This window comes from Mobula hypostoma, chromosome 2, assembly GCF_963921235.1.
Source record: "Mobula hypostoma chromosome 2, sMobHyp1.1, whole genome shotgun sequence".
NCBI classification, from domain to species: Eukaryota; Metazoa; Chordata; class Chondrichthyes; order Myliobatiformes; family Myliobatidae; genus Mobula; species Mobula hypostoma.
The window spans coordinates 27,506,029-27,527,648 of NC_086098.1; the positions used below are offsets into that span (position 1 = coordinate 27,506,029).

Sequence of the window (21,620 nt, forward strand, 5' to 3'; positions counted from 1 at the left end):
ATGGCCTCTCGATCTGTAGCTGCATTTCTGACTTGTCAACTGTTTGGATTACAAATAATTCTCAGGAACAGATCCCTGTTTTAACCTGGGCAGCACGTGTACACCCATTGAATTGAAGTCTGTATCATCAGCACAATTTCTATTCACATTTGAATTTTAAGATGCTTACTCCTTCTCCGCCACCTACCAACCCCCAGAAGCAGCACTTATAAATGATAATGGTGCGTTCTAAGCAGATGCAATGTGTGCTACTTCCAAGGTTCAGCAATGGCACTCAATCTGTCTAAATGGTGAAATGCTGTTCACTCAGGCCGTAGTTTGAACATATCCCTTCTTACCTTACCAAAAAGAGAAAAAAAAACAGGGGTTATGGGTGCTCAAAGTTATTTTCAAAAAGATGTTAGCCTTGAAGAAAAAGAAAAAAAAAACTTTATTCTGTGCTTTGTTAACAATTGAAAAAATGTCCACATTCCACTGCCTAAGAGACAGAAGAGGAATAGTCAATGTCTCTCTTTCCACTGGAATAAAAGCAGACTGTGGTCAGATTGGATTAGTGGAGAGAAAAATGGAGGATGCTTCAGATCAATCACCTTTGATCAGAACCTGTACTCGTTCCACTGAACTCCAGTGAACTTTGAGAGCAAACTAAGTATTTGGATGGAAGATAATTGGGAGGGGGTAAATGATTGCTGTACAGGGTCTGTGGGTGGTACCCAGAGGCTGATGTGGAGAGCTTGGAAAATACAAAAGCACTAGTAAATGAAAAACATACTCTTGTTTTAAAAAAAAAAAAAAATTCAATGAAATAAATCCATCCAGTGATACAGTAACAAATACAAAAGGCATGATGAAAGATCATCTCAGAAGTAAATTTAAAACTTCTGACTTTTTAACATAAGTTGTTAATTCAGGTGAACATGGATCTGAAAATATTACAGGTTGACAAATATTTAGCTTTCACCTTGATGTAAGGTTTTTGAACTTATTGTTTATACAGATACATTTTGATGGATGGAACCATGATTACGATTACTGGATTGATGCCGACAGTGCAGACATCCATCCCGCAGGCTGGTGTGCTAAAACTGGTCACCCTCTTCAGCCACCTATCAGTAAGCTCCATCAATTAAATTTTCCATCTAGTATTGATCATATTCAACTTGCTAGTAAAGCATAGAAAAATAACCGAATAGTGACAGTCCTTCAAATACAATGTTTGTTAATCAATTTGCACAACTTCAGTGAAATTCTTCAGCATGGTCTATTTAAGAACATTTGAAAACAATTTTAGTGACCTTTTAGTTCTTGTTCATGGAATGAAAATGTATGAAATGTTCAGAAAGCTCTTCCATTGTATAACAAATAATACAGGTGAACTTTAACTTGGGCGTGAAAATGTGGAATACAGAACACTGCTGTCTCCTGCAAAAGACAGACGGGATGTAATTAATATTCAGAAGTCATGGCCTAACAGTAACATCAGTATCTGTCTGACTTTTAATGGTAAATGGAGGCTTTCACAGTGAAATTCCTAACAGTAGATCCCAGGCAGGAGGTGTGGACTTGCAAAAGGAAACACTGAAGTTTGGGTACCACCAGCTTCTCGAGATTAGATGGATAGATAGACAGACAGATAGATACTTTATTGATCCCAAAGGAAATTAAAGTGTTACAGTAGCATTGCAGAGAAGTAAGAAAGAATTTTAAAAAATCCCTCAGTCTAACAGGAGGGGGTCATCGCTTCCCCAGTTATAGGTTGACTCATTGTAGAGCCTAATAGCTGAGGGTAAGAGTGACCTCATAGTGTTCTCTAGTGCAGCACAGTCATCTTACTCTGTTACCACAAGTGTTCCTCTGTTCAGCCAAGGTGGCCTGCAGAGGGCGAGAAACGTTGTCCAGGATTGCTAAGATTTTCCATAGGGTCCTTTGTTCTATCACAGTCTCCAGTGTGTTCAGTTTGACTCCTGTAACAGAACCAGCCTTTCTAATCAGTTTATTGAGCCTGTTGTCATCACCCATGTTGATGCCGTTTGTCCCAGCACACCACTGTATGGAAGATTGTACTGGTGACAACAGACTGGCAGACCTGCATACTTGAAAGGACCTCAGTCTCCTCAGGAAGTAGAGGCAACTCTGGCCCTTCGTATACACAGCAGCTGTGTTGGTGGTCCACTCAAGTCTGTCATCCAGGTATACCCCCGTGTACTTGTAGGTTCTCACCACATCCACGTCCTCACCATCAATAGTAACAGGGAGCAGTGCAGGCTTAGTCTTCCTAAAGTCCATCTCCATCTCCTTTGTCTTACTGATGTTGAGCTGCAAGTGATTCAGCTTGCGCCATTTGACAAAGTCCTCCACCAGGGCCTTGTATTCATCCTCCCATCCTCCCATTATACACCCAATTATTGCTGAGTCATCAGAGGAGTTTTGCAGATGCCATGACTCGGTGTTGTATCTAAGTCGGAAGTATACAGGATAAACAGGAAGGGAGCCAATATAGTCCCCCATGGGTCCCCGGTGCTGCTTGTAGCCATGTCTGACACACAGCTCTGAAGCTGCACAAACTGCCAGACAGATACTCCATTTTCCAGGATACATTGGAAGTGCCAACCTGAATTGAATGGAGCTTCTCCCCCAGCAATGAGAGCTGTATGGTATTGAAGACACTTGAGAAATCAAACAAAAGCATGATCGTCACAGTGCTGCCTTGCTTATCCAAATGGGAGTAGGCTCTGTTCAGCAGGTAGATGACAGCCTCGTCAACTCCAATGTGCTCCTGTAGTACAATCCTGAGTACAGCCCCAGGATAAAATATCAGCCTTCTCCAACCTTAATTATTCATTTCCTTGCACCCTGCTACCACTGTAAACCTTTCAATGGCCTTGTAGAAGCCAGACTCATTTCTGGGTATTGCGTAATCAGAGATGATTAGTGGATAGCTTCCTGTTGATGCTGTTGACCTCAGTTTTTTCTTTGTATGAGAAAATATAACTTAATGTTCTCCAAAAAATTGTTATTCAAGATAACATAACTACATTTCAGTCATCTCTCTACTGATCTTATCAAGTAGCATGGATTTTTACAAAGCTTGATTGTCTTCACAAACTCCAGGAGATTTTAACTATAGTTATGATACTGGTGATCCAAATTGACAAGAAGATAATAAACTACTAAAAGCAAATGCTCTATAATCTTTGCAATCCCACAAATCCATTTGCAGCCAAATTTCAAAACTCTGAAGAAGGGCTCAGTGGCCACTTTATTAGGTACACCTTTCTGGTACTGGGTAGTACCCCTTTTGCACCCAGAACAGCCTGAATTCTTCGTGGCATGGTAGACTGTGGCATTTAAATGGTATTAAGGGGCCTAATGTGTGCCAAGAAAACATTCCCCACCAGCCTGGATCATTGACACAGGCAGCATGGATCCATGGATTCATGTTGTTTACGTCAAATTCTGACACCACCAACAGCACATCACAACAGAAATCGAGATTTGTCAGACCAGGTGATGGCTTTCCAACCTTACACTGTCCAGTATTGGTGAGCCTGTACTCCACTGCAGCCTCAGTTTCCTGTTCTTAGCTGACAGGAACAGAAACTGGTGTGGTCTCCTGCTGCTGTAGCCCATCTACTTGACATGTTGTGCTCACGACTGTTGTAATGTGTGGTTATTTGAGTCACTGCTGCCTTCCTGTCAGCATGAACCAATCGTGCCTTTCTCACCCACAGAACTGCTGCTCATTGAAAGATTGTTTTGCTTTTTTCACCATTCTCTGCCTGGCAACAACAAGTATTTCAATCATCAAACTCACCTCAAATCACATTTCTTCTCCGTTAATGCTGTTTGGTCTGAATATCTGAATCTCTTGGAACTGTCTGCATGCTTTCATGCATTGAGTTGTTGCTACATGATCGGCTGGTTAGATATTTGCATTACCAAGTAGCTGGAAGGTGTACCTAATGAAGTGGCCACTGAATGAACAGTTCTGTGCAGAAGTCTTAGACACATAGTGATTGCACAGGACAGTTAACATCTTAGTCCAAGTGTATTTTCAATTCTTTTGTTCTGGACACCAGTGACTACCAGGAATAGTCTGGATGGCAACTGGGAATAGTCCTGTGATAGCGTGGAGAGACAGCGGACAGCCAGGAAAGACTGGCACCGGGGGTGTCGGGATTGGCAGTCCGGGCACTAGCTCAGAAGAGCACCTACCCATTGAAGCTTCTAGTTTACACACAGAAACATACCCTCAGGGTCCTCTGAGAGGGAGGGAGAATGATGGACCCAAACGGACGGATACAGTTAATTACAGGGAACAACTACGACCAAGAGCTGGGATAAGAGGCTCTGAGTGTCCAATGTGTTGGTGTGGGAGAGCCTTTTCCAGCATTAAAGGTTTATGAGTCCACCAAGCAAAGTTGAAGTGCTATTCCTTCCCAGTGGATGAAGATGAGATTACTTCACCAAGCACAGATGACATGGTCTTTTCAACTGCTGATTCACAAGCCACACCTCTGGAGAGCATCATCGTACTCCAGGTCAGACGAGAGATAACCCAGGTCAGGTTTCAGACCACAGTACCCAGGTAGATCCTTCGCATGATGGCGGTGGTGAGGAGGTAGAGAAGAAGAGGAAGGTCAAGTGGCGAGCAATGGCAGATGAGAAGGCTTGGCGTGTATTTGATGAGGATATCAGTATGATGTTGGAGAGCACTCTCAGGGGAACATCAAAGAGAAAGTTGGAAGTGATGGGAGATATGATGTTGGAAAGTACTGGTTTGGTTGAGTTGAAGAAAGCAAAGCCTACACAGACACCAAGCAGGTGCTAGAAGGAGATTAGTAGGTTGAGGAGAGAGCTTAAGTCGCTGAGACAGAGGTGGAAGGTAGCAAATGAGGGTGACAAGCCAGGGCTTGCCAATCTCTGAGAGCATTTTCGATTAAAGCTAACATCACTGTCATGCAGAGTCACAACATAAAAAGAGAAAGAAGAGAGAGAAGGCAAGAAAGTCATTCTTTGAGGCAGGAGTGAAGTTCAATCTGTCAGATCCCAAACTGGCAGAAGTTGAATGGTTCATCAGAAAGGCAAGGTCGGGTTCAGTGCCAGGACCTAATGGAGTGCTGTATAAGGTGTTCAAGAAGTGTGAAGAGCTGAGGAAATACTTGTGGAGACTGTTAAAGGTGGTGTGGAGACAAGGTGTTGTTCCTTTGTCAAGGATTGAGGCTGAAGGAGTATACATCCCGAAGCAAGAGAATTCTTCTACATTGAATCAGTTCTGACCAATTTCACTCCTGAATGTAAAAGGGAAGATTATGCTTGGCATTCTAGTAGAAAGAATATCTTCATTTGTGATAGAGAATGGATTGGTAAATACATCTGTGCAGAAGGCAGGAATACCAGCCTTCCCGGGATGCCTTGAACATTCTAGTATGATGTGGCATACCATCCAGGAGTCGAAAAGGTTGAGAAGAAATCTGGCTGTAGTTTGGCTTGATCCTGCAAATGCTGTTCTGTTCCCCATGCCCTGATTGAATTTGTGGTGGAATTCCTATGGATTCCTGCTAAGGCGAGGAACTTTGTTATGCAGTACTACAACGATTTCTGGATGAGGTTTTCCACTCAGCAGTTTACAACTAGGTGGCAGAGCTTGGATGTTGGAATCCCAGTGGGATGTGCAATTTCACCCATCCTTTTTGTGTTAGCCATGGAGGTCACTGTGAGGGCTGCAGAATCAGTGGGACCGGGTGTCGTACTTGATGGCGGAGGGGAGTTATCACCAATACGAGCGTTCATGGACAACCTCACCCTTTTGGGTCCTAGCACGGAGGCAGTGGAAAGTGTACTATCTAGACTCGAGGAGCTAATGGATTGGGAAGAATGAATGAAGTTCAAGACCAAGAAGTCAAGGAGCCTTGTTCTTAGGAGAGAAAAGCTGGTTGACTTTCATTTCACCCTTTGTGGAGAGGAGATTTCATCCATTCAGAACCAACCAGTTAAGAGCCTCGGGCGATGGTACACAGAGGAGCTGAGAGACACCAAGAGGGTTCAAGAGACAAGAGAACAGATCAGCAGAGGTCTGATGTCTGTCGACAAGTGTGGCTTGCCTGGCAAGTTGAAGTTGTGGTGCCTGCGGTACAGACTAATGTCATGGATAACATGGCCACTAACTGTCTATGAAGTGGCAATGTCCCATGTTGAGGCAATGGAACAGAAGATCAACAAGTATGTGAAGAAGTGGCTTGGAGTACCGAGCAGCCTCACCAATGTTGCAATCCACAGTAGCCAGACAAAGCTTACCATCCCAGTGCAATCCCTTGTTGAAGAGGTCAAGGTAGCCAAGGTAAGATCATTCTTGATGCTTCGAGACTCAAAAGACCCTGTCATGAAGAACATGATGTGAGATCAGGCAGGAAATGGTCAGCCCATGTAGCAGTTGATGAGGCAGAGTCTTGATTGAAGCACAAGGAGATGGTTGGGGCTACCCAGCTAGGCCGCCAGGGACTTGGATGGACAACCCACAAGTGGTGGTCATCTTCTACAGGTAAGGAGCGCCGTGAGCTTGTAACGCAAAAACTACGAGAGGTAGATGAGGAGAAGAGGTTAGCTAAAACAGCTGGCCTGGCCAAACAAGGGACTTGGACCTGGTGGGAAAGTGTTGAACAACGACATCTATCTTGGAATGTTCTGTGGCAGATGGAACTGCTCCAGATTTCTTTTCTATGCAGAGCAGCGTACGACTGCTCCCAACACCTGCCAACCTCAGCACCTGGTATGAAGGTAAGACAGACAGGTGTGCTGCTTGTGGCGAGAAGGGAACACTTCAACATATTTTGAGTGCACGCAGAGTCAATCTTTCCAGCGGCATGTACACTTGGAGACCTAACAATGTTCTCAAAGTTGTAACAGAAGCGGTTGAGCAGAGAGTACTGCAGCACAACTTATCTCATGCCCCATGCTGCACAGAACATCGCATATCATTTGTGAAAGAAGGCTCGAATTCAAGGGTGTACAGCACAAGCCCACGATCAAGCATACTTTCTTCAGCCAATGATTGCTGTGTCAAGGCCGACCTGGATGGGAAAGACAGTTTCCAGGAGCTTTCACCACATTGCGTCCAGATATAATCATATGGTCTGACACCAGTAGAGAAGTGGTTATTGGAGAACTCACAGTCCCCTGGGAAGACAACATCAATGAACCCCATGAGCGCAAGTTAACCAAGTATGCAGAATTAAAATCAGAGTGCAGAGACAGAGGGTGGAAGGTCTCGTGCTATCCATTTGAAGTAGGGTGCCGTGGTTTTATTGCGTTCACTTTCCAGAAGTGGCTGTGTGACCTTGGCTTCACTAGAAGAGAGATCAAGTCAACCAGCAGGGCTGTAGCTGAGGCAGCAGAGACAGGATCAGCATGGGTGTGGACCAAGTATGACCAGAGGGGCAGATAATCGGATAGTGTATCCATCTTTTGCAAACCCTTTAGTAGTTGTATAGTCTACTCTTCAGGTGTCTATCTGTTGCATGGAAGCGACCAACAACTCTGATAGAGGCAGATGCCAAATTTTTAAGCTCACCAGTGGGAAGTGGTGCTTTAGCACTGCCGGCCCACCACCTCGAGAGAGTCTTGATCATAAGCGGGCTAAGATTACCACAGTATTGGTAATGATTGGTAAAAGTCTTAGACATATATAGCTGGTGTGCCGTATACCTATATACTGAACAGAGAGAAAGGTTTTGAGAGTTTCAGATGATCTGAACACAACTCCAGAATTGTATTATTATCAATTATCACCTTTCAGATATCCAGACTTTTTAAGTACTTCATCCCAGTAACGATGGGTGGGGTTTAGGAGCCTAAGGTAAAAGTCTTAGAAACCACTAATATGAATGCCCTCCCACAATAACTAATCTCAAATGACAGAGTTTGAGAAAGTGGATGATTGAAAAATAACTTTTTTTCTAAAGATCAGTCATTTTGGATTTAGAATTGTCTTGTCCGTAGAAGACAGAATAGTTCAATAGTTCCATTTAATATCGGAATACAATATACATCATGAAGTTCTTATTCTTCGCAGATATCCACGGAAACAGAAGTCTCCCAAAGAATGAATGACATTAAAACGTTAGAACCCCAAAGCCCTCCCAAACTCAAGCAGAAACAAAGCAATGACCTTTCTTCTCCACATCAGCCAAAAAAGCATTAGCATCCTCCACCCACCAAGCAAGCAATGGCAAAGCCCCCAAGAAAGACCATGATCAGCAGTACAATAAAAACTAATCGTTCGCCCAACAATTCGACATACCACAGGCTCTCTCCTACCCAATAAAGGGACAGAGAGGTGTCACCCTTTCACGGCGAGATGGGAGAGATACCAAAACAACTGGCTGATTTGCAATGATAAAGTCTGCTGCGTCGCTTTTTTCCCCCCAAATTCTCTGCTTCAAGAATCAGCAACAAGCTCTCCTCTGCCAACAAGAGAAAGAGAGTGCGTGATTTGCTGAGTACAGAGCCTCTGACAGCCAATCAGCAGTTTTTGATGTTCTGTTATGTCCCGTGAAGCGTCAGTTGGCGCATCGGCATAGAATCGGTTTGTCTACAGGACCACAAAGCCTTAGAACCCCAAAGGTGCGCTCGTCTTCTGGGCTGCGTCCTTGGGATTTTGAAAAGTAGCTAGTTGTGAACCCCCAGAGTGGGTCCCACAACCACAAAGTTAGAGTGTAACTCTAGGTCAGAGTCTGCGACAGAACCCTATCCACCCTGAAAAGGAAAAAGAGAGACATCAAAGGTAGGAATTAAGCTGTTTCCACAGATGAGCTTGAAGGAGTCGCTGTTAAGCATTACTTTAGTTCTGCCTGTTCACAGTAGTGGTGGAGGGTGTTATTCTTGATCGGAGGTTGAGACCAGAGGGCTCATTACTGGGCCCCCGTTGTTTTTGAAATAATTGACATGGATAAAAATGAGGAGAGGTGGGGAACTGAGTTTGCAGATAAAGATTGGTAGAGTTGTGGACAGTGCAGAGAGCTGTCAAAGAATATAGCAAAATATAGATTAGTTACAGATATGGGTAAGAAAATGGTAGGTGGAGTTAAATCGAGCAAATATGGGGTGTTGCTCTTGGGGAGGCCTAATGTAAGGGGAAATTATAATGTCAGGACCCTTAACACATAATGATCCAGGGGTCCAAGTCCATAGCTCTCAAAATGGCTGTGCAAGTGGATAAGATGATAAAGAAGGCATATGGCATGCTTGCCTTCATTGGTCGAGACAATGCATACAAGAGGCTGGAATTCGTGATGCAGCCATGTAAAACTTTTATTGGGCTGCACTTGGAGTATTGTGTGCAATTCTGGTTGCCCCATTACAGAAAGGATGTGGAAACCTTGGAAAGGGTGCAGAAGGGGTTTACCTGGATGCTGCCAGTAGGAGAGGGTATGAGCTATGTGAGAGTGAAGTTGGACAAACTTTGGTTGTTATCTCTGGAGCATTGAAGGCTGACGGGACACCTGATTGAGAAATGTTTTTCCAGAGGGCAGAGATGTCAAGTACTAGAAGGCATGCGGTTAAGGTTAGGAAAGGAAACGTGCAGGACAATTTTTTTTTAACACAGATATTTGGAAAAAGCTACGATGGAAACAGATATGATTGTGGCATTTCAGAGAACATTAGACACATGTTTATACAGAAGTGGTGGAATTTGGTTCATATACAGACAGAAGGGAATTAGTTTAATTTTGCATTGTGTGGAACAGACATTGTAGTCTGTAGCAAAGAAGGGAATAAGAGCACCATGAGCAGATTCAAAATTAGTAGCAAGTTAGTTGTAAAATTAAAAGGAGAGGTTGGGCAGGGTAGGACTTTATTCCGTGAAATGTAAAAAGGCTGAATGGTGGCCATGTACAAGTGTATAAAATCATGAGGAGGAATAGATTAGTCAACACAAACTTCTTTTCACTGAAGGGAAGCTCAGAACTAATGGGCATAGGTTTAAGGTGAGAGGCAAAAGATTTAAAAGGAACAAGAGGGTTGTGTTTAAACAGAATGAGCTACCAGAGAAGGTGGTTGAGACAGGTACGACGTTTAAAAGACTGTTGGATAGGTTTGTGGAAAGGAGGATTTTGGAGGGGGATATGGGACTGGATTGGTGGGCAAAATGGTCAGCATGGACTAGATGGGCCAAAGAGCCTGTTTACATGCTGTGTTACTTAGTGACTCTTCAGTGTAGTTTCCAACTTAAATTTGTGCTTGATGAATGAATATACACCCTGGAAAGAGGAGATAACCATGATATCTGAGGTCAAGCAGTTGAATGGTGGCAGTTTGAATGAAATTAACATTTGGTAGAAGATTATTGATTAAGTCATGTGGAATACAATAATCCAAGATCTTATTGATTGACCAGAAGATACAGTTTACGAATTGGTTCATTAGGCTTTCTTCCCCAGACTGAATAGATTCTTTACCCACATCTGAACATACAAAGCATGGCAGCATCTGACAAGAGAGTAGTACTGACTGGTCAAACAGTGTGAAGCTTGGCAAGATCACATTGTCTTACTTGGATGGATATCTCAAAGTGATCTGAATTTGTTCATTCCCTTCAAAACGTATTTAAGTGAAAATAGAAATTTTGCCAAATGATTTCAGATTATTCCATCGTAGATCAAAATGGGGTAATTGAAATAGAAACCTCAATGTAAACTGCTTGCCTAGAATTATTGGCTGTTGTTCAATCTGGTAAAGAGATTATGACTGGTGAATGAAAACCACTGTTACATGGTTCCGAAGCTGACATAGGTTAAGAAATACAAACATTCTTTAAAGTTATACCAGAAATACAAGAATTCTTAGTATCATTGGCAAGACAGATGCATGGAATAACTTGTCAGCTTTCAGGAAGCATTTTTGTTTAGAAATTTAATGTGCTCTTCCAGCTGTTTTCAATGTGAAGTTATGCAAGTTTAACTGTCCGTATTTGTACAAGTTTTGGGATATTCAGTAGTAATGGCGGATAAATGAATGAGGAAGGAAAAAGAAGGTCATAAACCTTGGTTATTCTTTAAAAGGATTTCAGCCTACATAATCAAATATTTTAACATTTGATGCATATTTGTTTCTATCATCAGAGTTCTTTGTACATATTGATTCATTGTTACCTCACCATAGGTTAATTAAGCTTGGCTCTCAATAGAACTGAACTATGTTTCCAAAATCAAATGTGTGACTAAGTGAATAAAACTTTAAGTATGCTATGTACTGTGACCTTAAAAATTCTTGTATTTCTGAAATAACTTTAATCGAATTTCAGGCAGGTGGGGCTTGTCATCTGTTGTTTGCATGTCATCTAGAAGGAGGAAAACTCTGATCTCAAACCTCCACTGCCTTGTGGCTATACCCGGTCATGGGGAAGGCTTCAGGAGTAAACCCTGAGGGAACAATCAGAGCTGGAGTTCCTAAGGCAGTCCTACGTTGAGTTCGATGCTGACTGTCAATTCCTGCAATGCTGCTGGTACCGAACTGTATTGATCTCTGCCATTCCTTTGAACTTATCAGATGTTTGGAGAGGGGGAGCTCGCTACATGGACAACAGCTTGCTCTCCATATGGTATTGCCAGGCTTGGTAACTAGTCAGCCAGAATGCAATACCCATGGTCAACTCTGACTGGCAGAGACCTCACTCTCTTTAAAAATACAGTACCCTAATGCTCTATATAGCATAAAAATTAATACAAGTTCTATCAAGTAACATGACAAATAATTCAAATGAGCAGCTGATCCACAAGGATGAGAGTGATAGGCATTCTTGTATCCTCCTTAATTCTAACTCATTCTGATTCTAAGCTTTATGAACCATTAAAACTGTTGAGGGCAACAGAAGAGACGTCAAGACTCTAGCAGCACACATGAGTTTCAGTGGAGTTTCCCTGTTCTCCTTTTGACCAGGTTGATTCCCACATGTGCTCCAGCTTACTCCCATGTACCTAAGATGGGTAGGTTAATAGCTTATTTGACCATTGTACATGTCCCTGATACCAGGTGAGTACTAGAATCTAAGTGAGGTTGATGGGGATGTAGCGAGAATTCGGGGAAAAAAATTAGTGAGGGAATGGGATTGCTCTAAGAGTCAGTATCAAATTATTGGGCTAAAATAGCCTTCTATGGCAAAATCGAGTACAGTAAATATGTCAAAAGTTTGGATAATTAACAGCTTGTGTTTTGATTGCAAATAGGTCCTTTGGATCTGGTGGAAGCCTCGGAACAAGGCGGATGCCCTACTCCGGGCTGTAAAGGTATCGGCCACATAAAAGGAGTAAAACATTCTGGCCACCACAGGTAAAAGAGCAGTGTTTGTAATTCCATTCAGAGTTGAATTTGATACTATCTTTTAATTTGTTTTATGGAACCCCGGAGATGTGAGGATAAAATACAGGCAGATGTTCCAATACCTTCTGTCTTAAGGTGAACTGTTAAACTGAGACCCATTTTCACTCTGGCTGAAAATGAAAGGTCCCTTGTCACTCTCTTGCAGACAAACTAGAGCATCTGAGTAGTTTGTTTTTATCTCAAACAGCAGCACTGAAACAAGTTACCTGGATGTTAGCTTAGTGTTATTTTTGAGAGCTCCCTGCTTACACTGACTTGTATTTTCTGCATTGCAACAGTGACTGTACTTCCAGGTTGAGTCGGTGGTGAAGAAGGCGAATGCAATGTTGGCATTCATTTCTAGAGGAATAGAGTATAGGAGCAGGGATGTGATGTTGAGGCTCTATAAGGTGCTGGTGAGACCTCACTTGGAGTACTGTGGGCAGTTTTGGTCTCCTTATTTAAGAAAGGATGTGCTGACGTTGGAGAGGGTACAGAGATGATTCACTAGAATGATTCCAGGAATGAGAGGGTTAACATATGAGGAACGTTTGTCCGCTCTTGGACTGTATTCCTTGGAGTTTAGAAGAATGAGGGGAGACCTCGTAGAAACATTTCGAATGTTAAAAGGCATGGACAGAGTGGATGTGACAAAGTTGTTTCCCATGATGGGGGAGTCTAGTACGAGAGGGCATGACTTAAGGATTGAAGGGCGCCCATTCAGAACAGAAATGCGAAGAAATTTTTTTAGTCAGAGGGTGGTGAATCTATGGAATTTGTTGCCACGGGTGGCAGTGGAGGTCAAGTCATTGCGTGTATTTAAGGCAGAGATTGATAGGTATCTGAGTAGCCAGGGCATCAAAGGTTATGGTGAGAAGGCAGGGGAGTGGGACTAAATAGGAGAAAATGGATCAGCTCATGATAAAATGGCGGAGCAGACTCGATGGGCCGAATGGCCTACTTCTGCTCCTTTGTCTTATGGAAAAGCACTTGACTGGTCATTAATCACTTCTGATGCCCCAGGGTTGTGGAAGCTTTGATGGAGATGCAAGTTTTTCTGGAGTTCGTTTATAAACCATCTTCTATATATCTTGAATATATCGTCTAGACAAAGTGTTCCTTTTTATCAGTGACATACACATTTTATGGGCTGCATTGTGCTCCCAGGGATTCTCAACCTGAGCTCCATAGACTCCTCAGTTAATGGTAAGGGTCTATGGCATAAGGAATGTTGGGAACCCCTGCGCTAGATCAATCCCCCTGTCTGGAATCGCCATTAGCTGTCCTTGCATACTTGCACTTTTTCTGGGCAGCTTATGGAAGGAGGGTGTGTGTGTGTGTGTGTGTGTGCGCACGCGCGCAACTGGGTTTGAAGCATATCTTAACTTGTGATGAATAACCCTGGGTTACAAATAACGTGACATAAAGAGATCTAACTCAACACAAATTCCCCCTCGCATTTTTTAAAGCTCTTTTAAAGTTTGTTCCCAATGAATCACTATTGAAATCAGTGGTCTCGGATCCTTTGCCAGGACTTCCTAGCACAATATTCAAGGGGTGATTTCCCCAATAATGTTTTTTTAATGACGAGATATTCCATTAGTTTAATTATGATTGATTATTCAATGAAATAGAAGAACCTGATGAAGTGTTTGTCGAGCGATATGATACCAGTAGCTACAGAAAATGGACATTTCTGACTGCTCAACAATGGAGCCTTGAACAACCCGAGCACCGTTTGTCAAAATCAGAATCAGGTTTATTATCACCGGCATGTGATGTGAAATTTGTTAACTTAGCCACAGCAGTTCAATGCCATACATAATATAGAAGAGGAAAAAAAAATAAATAAATCAATTAGAGTATATGTATATTGAAAAGATTTTAAAAAGTGCAAAAAAACCCAGAAATACTGTATATTTTTTTGAAAAAGTGAGGTAGTGTCCAAGGGTTCAATGTCCATTTAGGAATCGGATGGCAGACGGGAAGAAGCTGTTCCTGAATCGTTGAGTGTGTGCCTTCAGGCTTACTGATGGTAACAGTGAGAGAAGAGCATGCCCTGGGTACTGGAGGTCTTTAATACTGGACGCTGCCTTTCTGAGACACCGCTCCCTGAAGATGTCCTGGGTACTTTGTAGGCTAATACCCACGATGGAGGTGACTAGATTTACAACCCTCTGCAGCTTCTCTCAGTCCTGTGCAGTAGCCCCCCCCCGCCCCCCACCATACCAGACAGTGATGCAGCCTGTCAGAATGCTCTCCCTGGTACATCTTTAGAGGTTTTTGAGTTTTGTTGACATACCAAGTCTCTTCAAACTCCTAAAGTATAGCTGCTGTCTTGCCTTCTTTATAACTACATCGATATGTTGGGACCAGGTTAGGTCCTCAGAGATCTTAACACCAAGGAACTTGAAACTGCTCACTCTCTCCACTTCTGATCCCTCTATGAAGATTGGTATGTGTTCCTTCGTCTTGCCCTTCCTGAAGTCCACAATCAGCTCTTTCATCTTACTGACGTTGAGTGCCAGGTTGTTGCTATGGCACCATTCCACTAGTTGGCATATCTCACTCCTGTATGCCCTCTTGTCACCACCTGAGATTCTACCAACAATGGTTGTATCAGCAAATTTATTGATAGTATTTGAGCTATGCCTAGCCACACAGTCATGTGTATACAGAGAGTAAAGCAGTGGGCTTAGCACACACACCTGAGGTGAGCCAGTGTTTGATCGTCAGCGAGGAGGAGATGTTATCACCAATCCACACAGATTGTGGTCTTCTATTTAGGAAGTTGCAGATCCAATTGCAGAGGGAAATACAGAGGCCCAGGTTCTGCAACTTCTCAATCAGGATTGTGGGAATGATGGTGTGAAATGCTAAGCTATAATCGATGAACAGCATCCTGACATAGGTGTTCCTGTTGTCCAGGTGGTCTAAAGCTGTGTGGAGAGTTATTGAGATTGTGTGTGCCATTGGCCTATTGTGACGATTAGCAAATTGCAATGATTCAGGTCCTTGCAGGAGTTCAGTCATGACCAACCTCTCAAAGCATTTCATCACTGTTAATATGAGTGCTACTAGGCGATAGTCATTAAGGCAGCCGACATTATTCTTCTTAGGCACTGGTATAACTGTTGCCTTTTTGAAGCAAGTGGGAACTTCCGCCTATAGCAGTGAGAGATTGAAAATGTCCTTGAATACTCCCGCTAGTTGGTAGGCACAGGTTTTCAGAGCCTTACCAGGTACAACATCGGGACCTTCCACCCTGCGAGGGTTCACTCTCTTTAAAGACAGTCTAACATCAGCCTCTGAGACAGAGATCACAGGGTCATCAGGTGCAGCAGGGATTGTCACAGCTGTAGTTGTGTACTCCTTTTCAAAGTGAGCATGGAAATTAGAAAAATTGAACAAGATAACTTAAACTGAACTATTGGTTATTTCTTTAAAACCCACTTATAAGTAAATACAGGAAACTAAAGCAAAAGAACAAAAAAGACTGTTTCCCATTGCCTCCTATCCTGCAGCTTTGAATACCGAAATTCCCCACTGAAACCACTGGGTCTTGCATCCTTTGCCAGTTCTGTCTGGCACAGGATCTAAGAGGTGATTTCCCCAATATTATGTTGGGGAATCTAAACTAGATTCTTGTAGCATCTTTGGATCCCACTGATGTGGAACATTTGTTTGCAGCTGCCCCATCTCTGAAATGGGATTTGACATCATAATACAGTGGATTCTGGTTAATTGGGCCATCAGTTAACTGGGGCAACTGCTTATTTGGGACAACTGTTAAAAGTACAAAAACTAATTGAGAAAATAGTTCAGATTACCTTCATTTATTTTGGACACTATGCCATTTAATTGGGGTCGGAGACTTGTTGAACAGTTTCTGTCTGGAACATGAGAACATAAGAAATGGGAGCAGGAGTAGGCCATCTCTGCTCGTCGAGCCTGCTCTGCCACTCAATAAGATCATGGCTGAATAGGCCATGGACTCATCTCCACCTACTTGCCTTTTCCCCATAACCCTTAATGCAAAAATCTATCCGACCTTGTCTTAAGTATATTTGCTGAATATGTGAAGTGTCAATCGCGTGCGCTTGTGTGGCTGTTACACACTGCACGGTGCTTAGGGCGAACAGATTTTGATGGCGTCAGTTGCATGTGTTTGTTCAAAAAAACAGCAAATTTTGTCACTGATAGTTGGCGACAAAGAAGCAGTAAGACAATCCAGAGCTGTTTTGCTCTCTTCAGTTTCAGCCATTGAGGCTTGGAGATGCCAGGAGTGAAAATGAAATGATTTCACTACTTCAAGTTAGGAGCTATGAAGAATTTGAAGGTATCGACAATCGTCTTGAATGTTACAATAAAAATGAAGACTTGGAGGATGCAATTGTCAAAGGCATTGTATCAAGGCAGACCTAGGTGTCTGCACTGAATTTTGTTAATTTACAGTAGTGATCGCCAACCAGTCGATCGCAATTGAGCAGTCGATCTTTGAGACTTTTCCAGTAGATCCCGGGGGAAGAAAAAGAAAAATAAATACACAAATACATTATGCCTGATAAACCTTTTGATGCAAAAGCAAATTTTACCCCTAGAGCGCATGTGTGAGTCGTTTTTAACCCACACTTAGTTGCTTTCCCTGGTTATTGTGTTTCTGTTTTCCCACTGCCCAGCGTCGTGCGTCACATGTGTGCTGACATCATGTGACCATTGCCGCGGTCTGTCAAACTTCCATGGAGCGTGGGAGAACCTTGTTTATCTTAAACACAAACAGGCAAACTGTCCAATGACGAAAGAAAACAACACGTGGGTAAAAATGACTCACTTATGCATTCATGACTTCACTAAAATTTGATCAACTTTAATTGGTTTTGACTCTGTTATGCTGCTATTTCTATTACGTCAGTTATGCAAAAGTTTGATCAGTTGTACTGCTTTCTTTCTTTCGAATTTTTTGCCTTTGATAGCGTGAATTCGTGTTTAGCATTTCGGATAGTGTGCTAGTAATTAGCATTAATTTTAGTTTTTTACTGAAAAGTTAGTCTCTCTCTCTCTCTCTCTCTCTCCCTCTCTCTCTCAGCCTCTCTGCCTCTCTCTCTCTCTCTCGATTTAGCTGTTGTATTTTTTTTTAGCATAGCTTGTGCTGCATCAAAGTGACCAATTAGATTAGAGTACAGACTGTTGCAAACATCAATATATGGCACTCGCTGGTGATATCCTGCAAGGGCGCTAGCTAGCATGGCGGAGGCACCACGAAAGGCGAAAACGTGCAAATTCCATCCAGAATGGGAAGAGGAATCTCTGTTTACTTTGGTGAAAGACAAGTGTGTATGTATGTTGTGCCACCAAACACAAGCACTGACTAAAAGAGGGAATCTGGAGCGGCACCACAACACCAACCACCAGGAATTTAAAGACACCTACCCCGCAAAGAGCGCAATCCGTGCCAGGAAAGTTGAGGAGCTGAAATCGGGGTTGAAGGCCCAGCAATCGTTTTTCACAAAACATGCTGCTCAAAATAAGGCTGCTATTGAAGTATCATTTCGTGTAAGTCACCTTTTGGCTAAATGCAAGAAGCCTTTTACAGATGGTGATTTATTCAAGGAAACAATGGCCATTACCGCAGAGACTGTTTTTAATGACTTTAAAAACAAAAACGACATCAAAATTGCAATACGTAATATACTGCTTGGCCCTGCAACAGTGACAAGGAGGGTGGAGTCACTGTCAAAGGACATGAATCAACAAGTGTTAAAGGACTTGTCACTCTGTGAATATTTTTCACTACAGTTCGATCAATCCCTGGATGTAATGCAAACAGCTCAGCTTGTTATATTTGTCAGAATGGCTTTCCAGGATTTTACAACAAAGAAGGATTTCCTCTCTCTTTCGCACTTAAAGGAGAAAACAAGAGGTGAGGATATTTACAATGTTAAAAAAAATGTCCGTGAAAATGACATCCCCATTCATAAACTGGTGGCAATTACTACCGATGGGGCCCCAGCAATGCGCGGTGTGCGCGTTGGTTTTATAGCACTGTGCCGTAATGACCCTGATTTTCCCAACTTCCTGGATTATCACTGTGTGATTCATCAGCAGGCCTTGGCTGGGAAGGTCGTGGACTTTTCTCATGTAATGACACGGGTGGTCAAACTGATAAATTTAATTCGAGCAAAAGCGCTTCAGCACCGCTTATTCAAGATATTATTGGATGAGCTTGATGCCGCTTACGGAGACATAATTCTTCATGCTGATGTTCGGTGGTTGAGTGGCGGCAAAGCGCTGCAATGATTTGTTGACTTGCTGCCTGAGATGAAGACTTTTCTGTCGACAAGAAACGAGGAGCATGAGGAACTGTCAGATGATGCGTGGCTACTGGATTTAGGGTTTCTGACAGACCTAATGGCTAAATTAAATGCACTTAACATGGGAAAAGACCGACACCTGCCCACATGATGAGCGCAGTAAATGCGTTTAAGGCCAAGCTCGTTATTTGGATTTCAAATTTAAAGAACGGGAGGCTGACACACTTTCCCAACTTGGAGAAACTATTACAGGCCATCAAGGAAAAAAAATGCTTTTCGCCCTGAGCAGTACTGTGCTTACCTAGACAAACTGGCAATAGAGTTTGATTGGCGTTTTGGGGAGTTAAACGTCATGAAAGATATTGCTGCATTTATTTCAAACCCATTTCTGCTGATCGATAAAGAACAGATAGCAGCCAAATTCCAGCAAGTATTTGGTGTGCCAAGTGATATTGAAATAGAAATAATTCATTTGCAAAATGACATTGAGCTTAAAGCAAGATCAGGGGACGGTGACTTTTGGGGACTTGTCAGCAGGGAGAAGTTTCCTCATCTCACCATATGTACACTAAAAGTCAGTGCCTACTTCGGGTCAACTTATCTGTGTGAAATTGCATTTTCACAGATGAAAATTATTAAATCTAAGTACAGGAGCTGTCTTACTGACAGACACCTCACAGACTGTCTCAGACTGGCTGGCTGTAGTTATGAGCCAAATTTCAGGGAACTAGCAGAAAGTACTCAGCTCCAGTCATCACACTGAGTGCAACAGTCAATTTCTATTCATTTATTTTTCATGTTGAAATAAAATTAAATAATGAAACTTAGAATTAAAGGTATGAAGTATTCTAATATTCTTAAAGACAGTTATGGCCTGTTTGATATGCTAGTTGCAGTGTTTTCTTGGTTGAATTAATTTGAAAGTTTGATAAAAGCATTTTATGTAATTCAAATACAATTCGCCCAAATAAAAGGCCTCAAGTTGGAAGTACAGTCTGAGCTGTTTTTTCTCTAAACGATTTGGTAGGGAGATCTTGCCTTTCACTAAGGCCGTGGTAGGGAATTTTGGGCTTAAAAAGGTTGGCGACCACTGATTTACACTCAGTCAAAAGAACGTGGCAGTGTATTGTCAATAACTATTAGGAATTAATACAGTTTTATAGAAATGTAGTATTTGTAGTTTTCTAATTTGTTCTGTATTTTATTTAAATAGATAATTTGTTACTCAGTTAAACAGTAGTTTGTCTTTCTTTATGCCTTGTTAATTATTTCTATGAAACTTCAGCTAATGGGGCAGCCACTTAAGTGGGTCAGATATACTGGTGCAGGTGTGTCTCAATTACCCGGAATCCACTGTATTGTTTTATCAAGAGTATAGAGTGATTTGCCTACACCTGATAATTAGTTATAATCAGATAACCATTGGAATTGATACTTTGTTATTTGCCACATTAAGTATAAGTCTTAAATCAAAATTTTGAGGAAAATTGTTTGCTATTATTTTATTTTTCATCATGAGAGGACTTTCCATATACTTTTTGAAATTGATCATGTGTGCATAAGAATTTTTAAAGAAAGGCGGAAGCCTATACAGTGGAACTATACCACTGACGTAAATGGCTAAAGCTGTTGTTGTGCTAACTTGTATTTTGCAGACTTTGGCTGCCATAATTTTATAAAACTGGAGTTCTGCTCTGCAGTTGTTGGAAGTGGTATTATTAATTACAAATTTCCACATTTGTGTAATAAAGCAAGTGCTTTATCTTCACCAGGGGCTAAATTACTGATCAGTTTACGTCAGAGAAAGATATGGATAGATATCTGGCTGAGATTGTTCACATTCTTGAGCCTTGATTGTTGGATAGCTTGATGGGAAATTGGAAAATAATTTCCATGTTGTCTTTTCAGAGACTTGTTCCTCCCTTAGTATTAGAATAAAAAGTATGTGCAATGCTCAAGATAATCATCAGAACAAAGTACGCAAGGGCTACTTGGCATAGTTAGCTGTTGCTTCGTTCAATATGGTCATAACTGATCCAATCCTGGCTGCAACACCACTTCCATATTTTCTTCTCAGGGTCTCTGCTTCAAATTGGCACCCTCAGACCGCCTCTGATAGAGGCTGCAAAATGGTCACTCCTCTTTAAGAGAAGGAATTCCTTTTCGTCTCTGCCTTTGCTGGGTGATGCCCTATATTTTGAAACTCTGCACCCTATTTCTGGATACTTCCCACTCGATAAAAAATGTCCTCTTTGAACCTTCCCTGTCAAACTATCTCAGGATTTTTTTCCTGAGATACAGCATGGAATAGGCCCTTCCAGCCTTTAGAGCTGCACCACCCAGCGATCCCTAATTTTAACCCGAGCCTAATCATGAGGCAATTTCCAGTGACCAATTAGTCTACCAACCGGTAAGTCTTTGGACTGTGGGAGGAAACTGGATCACCCAGTGGGAACCCAGGCAGTCATGGGGAGAACGTACAAATCCCTTACAGACAGTGGCAAGAGTTGAACCCAGGTCCTGGTACTGTAAAGCGTTGTGCTAGCCACTATGCCTGTTAAAATATAATGAACATCTCATTCTTCTAAACTGCAATTAGTACAGTTTCAACTGTTCAGGTAAAAGCTTTGTAGACCATGATGGAGGCAACAGTCCAGGCATAAGACTACAGCTAAAGGTCTTCCCTCAGCTTTTCCTACCCTGAGCACCTAGTCATTGAGAAGAGGATATATTCAATAATGGAATGTTATCAATGGTGTTACCATTGAGGTGCTCAGTGAAGGAGTACCTTTGCAGCTATATGTTGCAAGTGTAAATTGTAACATGCTTCTTGGATTTTGGAAGGTGAGCAGGCTATAATTAGCCTTGAAGTTGCCCAACCAGGTATTCTGATATCTTTTAGACTGTTGCTTCAAATAAATAAAGAAGCAAGTAGCAAGCTACTACCTCCAC

General features: G+C 42.2%; 1 protein-coding gene across 4 annotated transcripts in view; it reads left to right on the forward strand.

The window, feature by feature from the left end:
* l3mbtl3 (L3MBTL histone methyl-lysine binding protein 3) overlaps positions 1-21,620 on the forward strand; it is a 154,231-nt gene that overhangs the window by 60,374 nt on the left and 72,237 nt on the right. For all 4 annotated transcript variants that reach the window (XM_063034672.1, XM_063034690.1, XM_063034699.1 and 1 more), the window contains exons 15-16: positions 998-1,112; positions 12,225-12,327. In XM_063034672.1, coding sequence (XP_062890742.1) covers positions 998-1,112; positions 12,225-12,327 — 218 coding nt within the window. The remainder of the gene's footprint in view (positions 1-997; positions 1,113-12,224; positions 12,328-21,620) is intronic.